General features: G+C 32.1%; 1 protein-coding gene across 1 annotated transcript; it reads left to right on the top strand.

The window, feature by feature from the left end:
- LOC18613192 (transcriptional regulator SUPERMAN) lies at positions 76–684 on the top strand. The gene has a single exon (XM_018118025.1). It carries the CDS (start codon positions 76–78, stop codon positions 682–684), a length of 609 nt encoding a protein of 202 aa, XP_017973514.1.

Below are 14138 nucleotides of genomic sequence, written 5' to 3'. Positions count from 1 at the left end.
GTAATTAGTTAAACCAACACTATGGTTTTCTTGTTTCTGATGCTTTTAGAATCTATAAGCAAGCAACAGTGTAGCATGGAGAAGGCATATTTGACAAGAAACAAGAATAGCAAGTGGGACTGTAACAGCTCCAGCTTGGAAGGTGACCATTCATGTTGTTGTGGGTTAACGTGGCCTCCAAAATATTATACATGTAGCTTTTGCAAGAGAGAATTCAGGTCAGCTCAAGCTCTTGGAGGTCATATGAATGTTCATAGGAAGGACAGAGCCAGGTTGAGATTGTTATCTTCTTGGGCTTTAGAATGTCAGAACCCTGAACCCAACTCTATGCCTAACCCTAGTTCTTCACCAATATCTTTATCCTCTCATTCTGTTAACTTCTCACTCTATCCCCATCATTCTTTGCTTTCTCCATTACTCAGTGCTCCTTCGTCTTCACCACCACCATATAGGAAAAACCTGAGAAAGTCTTTGATCCCTCAACTTGGAGGTTTGTCAAAAGAGAAGACGATGACACCTTTTCTCGGGGTTGAAAAACTGAAGAGGCATGCACAAAAATATGAGCTTGAGGTTGGTGGGGTAACTGGCGTAGACTTGGAGAGTGAGTTCAAAGATTCAAAGGAGGTTTTGGATTTGGAGCTTCGACTCGGGTATTTCTCGGTCCAATCGGCCTTCCGACTTTAAATTTTATGTATCAGCTTTCATCATCTAGGTTGCATTTGCGGTTTTTTTTTTTTTTTTTTTCTATTTTATCATTTTGAGAAAGGAGGAAGAAAGAAATGTGAGAAAATTGTTATCCCCACATTCCGAAATTTTCTTTGTTTCCCTATATATAATCCTTCTCAATAATCAGATAGGAAAGTTCAGTATAGGCCTTGACGATGAAGGCTGTAAAAATATTAAAGATTGCACTAATGTTAAGACTACAATTCATGTTTTAGCAAATATATGAATGCATGGTTCTTGCTCCATGAGCTGAATAGTTTTACTTTTCTTATATTTTGGGTTTTTTTTTTGTTCATTTAATCTATCAGATATGCGCCATGAAGTTTTTTGTTTTTTTACCAGCTTTTGCCACTAACTTTTTTCCTGTTTATACTGTCAATACAATGATAATTATGACAGGGTTGGTTTACTTGGATTGACTGTAATATAGTTGAAGATGAAGTTTCGTTTCCTTATGACAGATGGGATGTTTCTTATTAATGAAAGTTCTGTTTGTATTGTTCTGATGCAAAAATCACATCATTTTTTTTCAAGCGACTCATTAATTCTCTACTTCCATTTCTTGGGAAAAGAGAGAAGGAAATCCATCACACTCTACCCAGGCCGCCTCGGAGATACAAGGCATAAAGACGACAAAGAGGAGGAACTGATGATCAGACTCATGAATAGGTGGGAAAAAATTAATCCCTTCCTATATCTAAGCATGCGCCCAACTGTAGTATCTTTACTTGTAAACTGTTTGCTAATGTGTAGGGCACGGAGAATAATACTACATATGTATTAAGATAGTCATACATATATATATATATATATATATATATATAATGAAGATCGATGTTGACCAGACTCTCTTCAGGTTCCATTACTATAGCACACATTTCCATATTATTTAGCTGGTTAATTTATCGATTCTAACAGTTTTCTCTAGTGGTTTATCCAATCCAAACTGAGTTAGTAATTACTAATTAACATTGAAATGGGAATGCACTCATATGTTGGTGTTCATTTTTTTTATATAAAATTAAAAGGAAAAGAAGGGATATGCAAATGCAGCTAAGAAAGTACATATAGGGTGTCGTCAAAATTGAAGCTATTTTTACTACAAATGATTGTTATCAGTTGACGCCTGTCCTAGATGAAATTCTGAAACAGATGAAGGCATGAATCGACATGGTTGAAGTAGTACTGTAGCCATTGCCTTGTCCGATCCATTCACTCTGCGGATAGGGGATGTGATCTTTCCCAACATCTGAACTTTAGCTTGTTCCCCAGTAATGTCAGAAGTCAGGAACATGATGGCCTGTTCCTGACTAGAAACTCGAGTATTCTTTTATTTTGTTTTATCCGAGCAAACCAAACCCAAAAACAACATCAAGACTCAAGAACTCTTCACTCTCTGAGTCCGAGAAAAAGATGAGGGTGAGTGGACTGTGAGAAAGGCACTAAAGGGTCAAAATGAAGTCATCACTAAGGGTAAAAGAATAGACAATTGGGGGTCGACAACAGATCCTGCCAAAGTGCATGTTTAGTGAAATAATCAACGAGAGAGTGGGCATGGGGATAAAGGAAGCTAGTCGGCTCACGGTGTCATGAGCCACCCTTATATAGGATCATGACAAAGTAGAACTATCTAAAAACTAAGTACTTTGTATGACAGACGCCTCCATCTTAAGGCACTCGTCTCTCTTCTCCTTCTTCTTGGCCTTTTCACTGTTTCCCAAAGTCCACTTTTGCACTTTGCTTTTAGCTATAAATCATGGGCGTTGAGCCTTGAAACGTATCCATGTCTCAAGTGACAATCTTTACCATTTTGTTCATCATTAAATCTACAAATGTTGTTGAAATCTCCCCTGGTTACACAATGAAAAATGGGACTAATATCGGATCTAACTAACTCTTTTAATATTCGGATTATTCCGTGATACAGTTATCAAGCAAAAGTAAATTCATACAAATTAATTTACAAAACAAAGTCTCAAACAAAGAATGAGTTGTCAATTCCACAACCACACAATATCAGTACCATGTATAGTATGTTGTTAGCTTTTTTGAGAAAATTATCAGAGAAATTGCGTATCACTTTCAACTGTATCTAAGAATCTCGCTAGCTAAAAATGTACAAGATTCTTGTTAGGGTTGCAGTAGCCGAGCTCAAGCCAAATTATATCAAGTCGATTAGTTTTGGCTTAATAATCTCACAATACTTTCTTTTCTCAAGTTTAAGTATATTCAAGTTTTAAAAAATTGGTACAATAGGGTATAAACGTAAATTCGTTTATGAAATTGAACAACACCCAAAATCGCTCATAAGATAATTTCAGAAAAGGAGAGTTGAGATCTCAAAAAACGTTGATAATTATGCATGCAGGTTTGGGAACCCAATCATTAAACGTAAGTTGAAATCATCACTATTTTTTTTTGTCTAGATGCAATTAGTTACTAATTTCTTTTTGTCTAAATGTGATTAGTCACTTAGTTAAATCTATCATTTCTAATGAAATTTTGAGCTTGACTTAAGTTCACTAAAAATGATATATTTCAATCTACAAAATAGAGTTATTGTTTGGGAGCGCAAGTGCATACGAAGAAGGTATTAAAACTCTTGTGAGGTTCGTTCAAAAAAAAAAAATAGCATCAATTAATCATGTGTTATCCTATTTTAGTTTTAATTAATAATGGTCATAATACTTGAGAAATCCCTGTACTAGGGCATTTTGTCCAATTTAATCTCTCTACTCAAAATCGTAATAATTTAATCTTTCGATTTTGTGAATTGTTTCAATTTAATCTCTCTCCTAACGGCATTCAATTTTGTTGTTAAAAGGGGATGATGTCAACATTGACATGGTACTGACGTGGCACATTTTGATAACGTGGCACCAACATGATGACATGGTATGCCATATGGTATCAACGTGATGTTGTGGCAGTGCCACGTGGTACTAATATAACGACATGACAATGTTGGTGTGGCATTGACATGTTAACATGTCAATACCACATAGCAAAACTAAAAATTTATAAAAACCATGTCGATACCACGTGGTAGAACCAAGATATTTTCAAAAAAAAAATTTGTGTCACGCTATAAGGGTTAAATTAAACAAAAATATATAGTACAAGGACTAAATTAAACAAAATTAAGATGTTGAGAGACTACATTGAAAAAATATTTAAAAAATACATATATTTAATTAGATTATAGATATACTTATTAATAAGCCAAAAATTTAATTGTAAAAGATTTATGGTGTTAAAAAATATATAAATATTTTTTTACGTGATTATTTGGTTCTAGAATATGTACATTAATTTATCTTCCTTGCAAAAATTAAGTTTGAATTCTCCTTCTATAAAAAAATTTTTTAAGAAAATTTCATACCTAAAGTTAAATTAATTTAGATGAATAATTTGAATTATATTAGAATAAAATAATATAAAAAAACTAAATAAATTCTTTTTTTCTTCAATTTATAATGGTATAAAAATTAAAATTTATTTGACTTAATTTTTAACTTGAACTGAACTCAAATTAACAAAATAGCTTGATTTAATTTTTTTTCTTTTAAAAAATAAAGAAGGGAGATATAGAGTTAGCGATGATTATAAAAATAATTCCTCATTCTAATTTCTTTAATTTATACATGATAAACCTCTTATTACACCTATAGAATTTGAGCTATTTCACCCTTTTAATTTTTTATTTATTTTTTATGTTTTTATTTTGTTTAATATTTCAAGTTATATTTTTTAAGTTAATTTCCTAGATTAAAGACTCCATTTATGGTTGATAGAATTAAATATAATTGTAAATATTTGTACTATTTTATTTTGTATTTATAATTTTTTTGTATATCCAAATTAATAATTTAAATTTAAATTTAGTAAAATTTGATTGTGGTATGTAAACTTAAATAAAATCGTTTTATAAGAAACTTTGAGTAAATTTAAATAAAAGGTAAATTGAGTAAGAGTTGAATAATTCTAAAAGAATGGGTATTTCTAGATTGTGAAAGTTGTAACTAAATTAATCTATTCTGTTAATTTGAGTTCAACTTAGGTTAAAAACTAAACCAAATAAATTTTAAATTTTTATACTATTATAAATAGAAGAAAAGAAGAATTTATTTAATCTTTTTATATTATTTTATTTCAACTTAATTCAAGTTATTCATCAAAATTTGACTTTAAGTATTAATTTTTTTGTCAAAATTTTTTTTAAAGAAGGAGAATTCAAATTGAATTTTTGCAAAGAAGATAAATTAATATATATATATATTCTAGAATCAAATAATCGAGTAAAATAATATTTATATATTTTTTAACATAATAAATCTTTTACACTTAAATATTTGGCTTATTAATAAGTATATCTATCATCTACTTAAAATATTTGTATTTTTTATTTTTTTTTCAATTTAGTCTCTCAATATCTCAATTTTGTTTAATCTAATCCTTATACTATATATTTTTGTGCAATTTAATCCTATGATGTGGCACAATTTTTTTTTTTGAAATTTTTTTTGATCTGCCACATAGCACTGACACGTTATCATATTTAGTGCCATATGATATTGCGACATCATCATGTCAATGTCACGTCGGCATTGACGTCATCCCATTTATTGGTAAAATTGGATATCGTTAAGAGAAAATACTAAATTAAATCAATTCTTAAAATCGAGAGACGAAATTATTGCGATTTTGAGTAGAATGACAAAATTGAACAAAATACCCTAATATAGGGACTTCTCAGGTATTTTGACCAATTAATAATCCTTAATTTCTTACTTATTTATATTTCTCTTAATTACTATTTATTTATTTTTTTAAGTTATTCTTTTGTTTTAAGTTTTCTTTTCTTAACCATTATTAAATATTAGAGATTTTTTTATGGTTTTTCCAACACTCTGACAGGACTTCTAATAATGGGTAAAAAAAGAAGAAAGAAAAATAAGAAAAAACATAATTAAGGAAAATAGAAAAAATATGAAATTAAAAATTAATAATTAAGACTGAAATAAGATAACACATGATAAATTCGTTTCGTTCTTTAACTAAGTTTCGTGAGAATGCTAATACTTTTTCCACGTGTAATTGTACTTCCAAATTTTAATTTTATTTCATAGATTAGAATTTATCTTTCTTTAATAAACTTAAATTAAGTTTAAGATCTTATTAATCACACCTTTAGATTCAATTAGTTATCCAATTAGACTTGGATAAAAATAAAATATTGCTAAGGACTTCTATTTGCGTCAAACAAATGTGCTAGTTGACCCTTAGGTTGCGACAGCTTGTCAAATCGATTAGAGAAATTGAGGGTTGAGCTAATAGTTAATTATGTGTTATCTTAAAATTTGAATAATTGATCTTAACTTGATAATTAATTTGTATATTTTTTTATTTACAGTATGATTGTCAAATTTGTTTTACTCTTTTTATTAATAAACATACTAGACACAAGCAACGCCCCTGTCATCTATTACAATTGGAAAATTAGAACTTGGAACAATAAATCCCTACCGTTACCGCCATGCACGCCTAGAAAAATTTTAAATTCTCCGCACCCAAATTTGCCAAGGAGTCTTGCACATGAGTTCGCTTCTCTCAAGGTATGAGCACACTCAAAATCATGAACTACGCATCTCCTACAAAGCATCGAAAATCCGTTGAAAGCAATCTTAATTTCTTCCCAATCAAAGTTATCAACTCTCCACAATCTCTCAATTCTCCTAATTTCGTTTCTTGTACTATAACCATGTCGTCTACATTGTGAATTATTCTTTTAACAGTCCTTCATCACATACACCATTGCACAATTCCCTTATACTCCAGGAGAGAATTCTCAAGAATGCCCACAATTATTCCTCACCCGTAACCCAACTATACCCAGCCTTCAATCTCTATGCTTAAACATAAATGCGAATACAAATAACATACTTACCCATTTAACAAAATGCCATTCAATCCTCCAAACTTTGTGCTACCCGAGACTTCACCATTAAAAATGCTTAGAGAAGAAATTGAAGATAAATGGGGAATTGCAGGGGAGTTGAAGACTATAAAAAATGAGGATGAAAGGAAGCGGTATAACTTTGAGGGGATGGAAGCAAAATAAAGAGACTGTTGATTGGGTGTGGTGCAACCTGTTTGTCATTGTGGATTGTTAAAAATTAGGCAGCATATAATAAGAAGAGATGGGATGGGGACGAAAGCCTTTTCTTAACCAAAATGAAATCAATGTTGTGGATTAAAACCACTCAGGGAAGTGGTACATGAGATTAATTTTGTGTAGTGCACTATTCTTCTAGATTCGTTTTGTTCTAACTCTTAAGTTTCCATTTGAGTTGGGCTTTCTTGGGATGTTTCGGATGAAAATGTGCTGAAATTAAGTGTGGATGGAACTGTTTGAAGATTGGCAAGGTGTGGAGGTGTCATATGCCGTTGTTATGGTTGTGTCCTTGGATTAATAATTGTTACTTGGTCTAATTACTGGGTTTCAAGTTTCCAATTGATAGTCATTAAAACAGCCTTGAAGTTGCTTTTCTAAGCCGTTTCGGTTGGGATTCGGCTCAAACCTGGCTTTATGATCAGCCTTGGAGAGTTTAAAGGCACGATTATAAAATTTGAGTAAACTATCCATTTAATTACTTAATTTTTTTGAAATTTTCTGTTTTTATTCAACTTTGAAACATCACATTTTTATCAGTAAAATTTATAAGATTTATTATTTTGATCATTCAATTATTCATAATATATCCATATCAACTTATTTTTCATGTGACATTATTCACGTGATCAAGATCAATTGACGTGAAAAGCCACATCAGATAATTAGTAGTATTAAATCATTAATTTATATAAACATTAGTGACTGAAACATGAGTTTTCAAAATTAAATGATCAAAACAAAAATCTCAAACACTGAAGGAGCAAATGAAATTACTCTTAAAAATTGTACCTAAATTCCACCCTACCCTTACCATTTGTGTCAAAAGTCAAGTTGGATGCTTGCGGTGAAATTCAATCTTGAAATTACATTAAGTACTCCATGCTCTTAAAGCACTTGCTAAATTAGTAATTTAAGGTTTTCTTGTCTGATAAATCAATCGAGTTCTAGCGGTATCCATGTTTACCAAAACTATACGCTGTATATTTATATGAATGAATGCATGCCTAGTTAAAAGTTGCTTGTAAATGAGTTGGCCTGGGCTGTAGGCCGTAGCTCCACAAAATCATTCCAGCCCACTTGTTTGACGGGTTTCGGATTACGCCCCAAGCCTAAATATTAGCATTACCATTGCCCTTTATCATCATTTATCCATCTGTTTTAGATTTTCAAAGGAAATATATTGTCCTTGTTCTTTTTCCCTTTTTTTTTTTTCCACTTTAAGGACCAATAACCTTATAAGTACTGCAAAATCGATTTAGTTCCATTTTAATCAATTTTATTTTTTTAAATTTTGCCAAATATGTGGGAAAGATAAGAAAATATAGAATATAGATGATCTGGGTTTTTTTCTCTTGGCAAGTGCTAACCAAACCAGCTTTGAATACTGATCTGAAAGGCAACAGAAAAAGCAATTCGTTCTTGTTTTTTTTTTTTTTTCTTATGATGGAAACTAAATATTCACTTCGTCTATATGACATGGGTTTGGCATGCAAGACAATTAAATACTTCTTGGGTTTGAGCTTATCATCACCTCCTTTGTCCTAAATATTTTTTGAGTCTTTTCTACTCGATCAAAGGCTTCTCTCTGTCTTTCCTCCACTAATAGACCGGGAAAAGAAGTTTTAACTCTGCCTTGATATCATCATATCAGCTCCATCCAGCAGGGTATGCTTATGAATGGCTTTTTTCGGTGTATAAAAAGCATTTGGAAGGCAAATTTAGAGCCATTGTTGCAAGAGTTGTACCCTTTTGGTGGAGCACAGCATTCAAAAACACCAAGAATGAGGAAACCGGAATGATCATGTGAACTTGCATTTTTCTTCTTTGGTAAGATGAATTAATTCAAACCTAGAATTAAGATCACCCACCACTTTACCTCAAGGAGCCAGTGAAGGGGGCCCATAAGCCGACAGCATATGTCCTTGTCCTAGTCGTTAAATTCTTGTACCTTTAGGATAACCAAGTCTTGTCTCCGTGTCAAAGACCAAACTATTAATTTATATTCTAATTCAATTACATGTTAAATTTATTAAATTTATCTTTTGTTCAATTTTATATTAACTTTGATATGAATGTATTCAATTAGTTTTAGTTAAATCAATTAATTTCCATTAATTTGAAAGAAAAAGGATTTGTGATAAACAAATCGATTAAACCAAAAATGAAATGAAATGAAATGAAAGGGGAGGGAAAAGAGAAAAAAAGAAAGAAAAATAAACAAAGTGAGGATATGTTTTTAGTCAACATCGAACAATTATTAATTTATTTGACTAATAGTGTCCCAACATCAGTTACATTTGAAGAAGTAAGAGTGTTTTTTAAACTAATGATGGCACACTAATCTCCTCCAAACCATCTCTACAGCAGCTTCACAAAGGACTCTTAGATACTTTAAGGTGATCCTTGACTTGAAAATTAACTTCTCCAAAAGTAGAATTACGAGAGCGCCGTGGAGCCTAATTCAGTGAATGAATGGGCTCAGATGGTTTTATGAAAGGTTGAATGTATGACAATCAAGGACTGGCCCTTGGTGCAAACCTTAGTTCAAGGAACTTTTGGTAGCCTATCATGGAAAAGGTAAACTTTCAATTTAGTGATTAGAATGTGCAATATCTTCCCATGGAAGGTAGATTAACTTTTATCAAATCGGTGCTTCCAAGCTTCCCTTTGTATTTCCTGTTCATTTTTCAGACACCAAAAAGGGTGCAAAATGAACTTCATAAATTGCAGAGATGCTTTCTTTAAAAAGGTGTTGAAGGGAAAAGGAAGATCCATTTTGTTAATCGAGCACTATATTGGGCAATAAAGACAAAAGGAGTCTCAAAATTAGTAATTTGAGTCCTTTCAATCAAATAGTTATGGAGATTTAGGAATGAGTATAATAGCTTACGGTAAATGATCATTATGGCAAAACAATGACGGAATACCCAAAGATTGCTGCCATCATTTGTCAAGAATAAGAGATCATATAAAGTATTGAGAAACATCACCCTCCCTCACTTCCCCTTAAATGAATATTTTGATCAATGCTCTGCAGAGTTTGGCTTTCTTCTCGACAATGGGAAATTTATATCCTTCTAGGATGATGAATGAATCAAAAGTGTCATCCTCAAAATTGATTTTCCATAGATCTTTGCCGTTGACAATACTTGGACTTGACATGTCTGTGTCAGAAGATAGACCTTTGACTGAGAAGTATAATAGTAGAACGATTTGCTCACATTCTTAATAAGACTTATTAATAAGACTTGAGCATTAACGACCTTGACAAGCTTATATATATGAAAAATCTCACCCAGTGGTGTATTCTCGATGAGCTCATTTTGCAAGTATGTCAAAGCCTACTCTCCTCCTCCTTTCAACCCTATTTGAAAATGCATGTAGGCAGCCTTTCCCACCTAAAAGTGGAGGTGTTTTGTTGGCAACAATTCAAAGCAAAAATCATAATGAAAGAGAAGCTTGCAAAAACAAATAGACTACTAGGGATTGCTTAAGCCACCTCTTGTTTTTGTAACCAAGAAAGCGAGATTGTGAAACATTTATTCTTTCAGTGGAAAGTCACTTGGAAGGAATGGTCTTTATGCTTCCTATATTGGAGTTTCCTATATTGGAGTTTCCCTTATGTATGCCTTATGTGTCACTGCTCGCGAATTCGTGACAAGTTTAGCCTAGGTAATTACCGGGCTAGCAGCGAATGGGGGTTGCTATACACAGAAAATGTTAGTAGGATTGGGCTGCATAGGGCACAAAACAATGGGTTGGGCGAAGTGGATTAGTGACCTTGGCGCGTAAGGCTTGCACGCTTGTGGGTTGCGTGTATATAGGTTGTCTATTAAGGTTGGACTTCTTGTGTAATGATGTTAGGGAATGGCGGCTAAAGTAATTTAGGGTTAGACTAAATGTATTTTATTAAAAATAAGACACTTTATTTATATTTTTCTTACTTGTTAATTATTTTATTTGCAATATTAAGTAGTCTAAGATTAAGCAATTTTTTTATTTATGTTTTACCATAAATCAACTAGGATTAGTAAGGGTTATCATGCTATAAATAACCCCATTTAATTTAATTGTAACCATAAGAGAAAAAGGCACAAATAATCGGCATAAGTCTATTGGATCATGGGAAATAATACACTTTATTTCTTGTATATCTTTTTCTTTAGTTCACACTTTTACATCACAATTACAATTAGGCTTACTTAGCATTCACATATGAGGGTTAAGTGACGCACGAATTTAGACTAAAGTTCCAAGCCCGTGATAAATGGTATTAGAGCTTTTCGGGAGAGAGCTTTGTGTTAGGTACGACATGATCAGATTAAAAAAAACACAGTGAAATAGAAAAATAAAATGCCACAACTACCTTGAATCACCTTGTTGTTTTTAATGCGAACAGAAAATTATGAGAAATGTAATCAGAATTGATTACCTTGCCAAACGATATTGTAATCAAATAGTATCCTCTTGATGTTTAAAACCCATGTACACCCAAAATATGTAGGAACTTGAGCCATTCCATTGTTTGGTCTCTAATGTTGCACACACAGTTGCAATGGAATCTTCAACGAGATGGGAACTTCCAACCATGCCTTTATGCCAACAAAGTGGACAACAAATTGTCATTCTCTTTCTCTCTTAGTCTCCAACCAAACACATAAGAAAATTTTCCAAAAGGCTCTCACAAGTGATGACGGCACTAGAGAGTTGTATTAGGTTTCTGTAAAATTAAAACTAATAATTAGAAATAGTTGAAAAGATGACTTTTTACCTATGTTACTTAACTTATTAAGTTTGCTAATAAATCCTCAATATTTTAACCTCTTATAATATTGACCTTAAAACTTAATTAAATCATTCCTTATTAGTTAATTAAACTATTTTATGACTTAAGTCCAACTTAAATCGTCATATTCCCAATTTAATACATAATGCAACTTTATGTGTGTGACCCATTAGGTTCCTAACATATTGGCAATGAAATTGAATTATTAATTTTTATTGATTAATTTAAATGAATCCAATTCATATTAAATTAATCAACTTAATTCTATAGACCAAGATTAGCATCTAGCAATGCATCATGGCCATCCAATTGTTAGGAGAGTCAAAGGGTTTTTTGACAACCTTTCAGTGTACAGTCTATCAGTGTATTTCATTCCCTTATGATATATCTCGGAGATAATAAAAGCTTGGTGTAGTGTTTTCTCTTATTGACATCTATATTTGTTCCTGCAATTAGATCATTAACTTTATAAAGACTTATGAAACTCATTTCATAATCTTCCAATCACCTTGGTCAAGGATTTGATTGAGCTAATATCAACTAAGAACTAATGAGATATTTCCCCTCGAATCACTTAGGGTAATGATTTCTATCTTCACCACTCTTTTGCCTTCATATGCTTCATACTATTTTTATTAGCATCTTGATTTGGCATTTTTAGTAGGACTCGTAGAGATGAAATCAAAGCATAGTACTCCACATATAAAACAATCTAGTGTCTCAAGTCTAAGGAGTAGTTACATGACTGACATATGAGAAGTATTACATAGACATTAGAGTGAGATACCAAATGCACTTTTTATGTTGGGTCATGTTCAGTGAACTTGCTCTACCATGACAAGCACCTACATGCTAGTTTCAAGTATCTCTATACTTCAATCTATGAGAGTGGTTGCTTACTTCACAAGTAAGAAACATAACACATTCTGATCTTTGAGCATTATTGATGCCCTGCCTCAATAATACTATAATCAGAAACTTTTAGGAGTAATGCTTTGATGCATAAAGATCTCATAATTATATCATAATACAATTCCTTTGCAAGGCATATATAGTTCCTTGGGCTTTATTTACATAAGTATAAATAGTAATTAAATTAGAAACTTATGGATAAAGAACTACTTTAATGTTGTTATAAATAACAAAATGCCATGTATGAATATCTCAAATTGTGAATTCCATACAACCACATATTAGCTTGTAGGGTTTATACCAATAATCTCCCACTAGCACTAAAGCTAATTGCCTATGTATCTAATACCAATGTTCTCAATATGACTATTATGTTTCTGTTGAGATAATGCTTTAGTGAGAGGATTGACAACATTATCCTTAGCAGGTGTACGCTCTATGCTAATGTCTCTTCTCCTAATGATCTCCTTGATCACATGGTAGTGTCACAATATATGTTTGGATTTTTTATGAGACATTGGTTCCTTTACTTGCTCAATGGCTCCATTGTTATCATAATATAATCGTCTTAGATCAACAATGCTAGGAAACACATCCAGTTCAGTTATGAACCTTTTGATTCAAATAGCCTCTTTCTCTACCTCAGACGCAGAGATGAATTCAACCTTGATTATAGAATCTACAATTGTCTCTTGTTTAGAACTTTTTCAACTAACTGCACCTCCATCGAGTGTTAAGACATATCCACTTTGCGACTTGCTATCATCCTTGTCAATTTGAAAGTTTTACATCAACATTACCACTAACTTGGAGTTCGTCTCCTCCATAGACTAGAAACACATTTTTAGTTCTTTGTAAGTATTTCAAGATGTTTTGCATAGCTATCTAGTGACATTCACCAAGATTAGCTTGGTATTTGCTCATGATACTTAAAGCATAACATACATCCTGGTCTAGTGCATAACATTGCATACATGATAGATCATATTGATGAAGCATATGGGATCTTATGAAATACCCATACTTTGATATGGTGATAAATAAGTTGGATCAAATGCAAATTGAGGTCAATAAAAATGTTAGAAGTGATAAAAGACGAAAGGAGTAGTTTGGGATAAAATGTTTCGCAAGTGAGGAAATAATAATATAAATAATAATAATTTTATCGGAGGAGAATTTGTGAGATAAAAGGCGATTTTGAAGTCAAGTGAGGCATAAATAAGGTATTTCGAGTACCAAAGGAGACAAGATAAAATTTTTAGAATAAAATAAAATTAAAATTTTAATATTTAGCCGGATGTCGAAGTCAATCAAGAAGGAGGATCATATGGTTGATCTAAGTAGGGGAGAAGATGTCAAGCCCAACTCTATAAAATACTTGTCATGACATACATGTGATGGATAGCATGTTTGCATGCTAGGAGAGTCGCAAAAAATTTACAAAAATCGGTATTGTACCTAGAGGTACAACAAAGTTGATTTAAGCCTCGAACTAGATCAAATAGAGAATTTAAGATGAAATTAAGAATATTAAAGTCC

Source organism: Theobroma cacao, chromosome 1, assembly GCF_000208745.1.
Source record: "Theobroma cacao cultivar B97-61/B2 chromosome 1, Criollo_cocoa_genome_V2, whole genome shotgun sequence".
Classification (NCBI taxonomy): Eukaryota; Viridiplantae; Streptophyta; class Magnoliopsida; order Malvales; family Malvaceae; genus Theobroma; species Theobroma cacao.
Note: the sequence above shows the minus strand (reverse complement) of the source record. Positions and strands in the feature narration are given on the sequence as shown.

Excerpts from the sequence above, each read along its gene's own strand:
- LOC18613192 (XM_018118025.1), top strand. The coding sequence starts at position 76 with ATGGAGAAGGCATATTTGACAAGAAACAAGAATAGCAAGTGGGACTGT.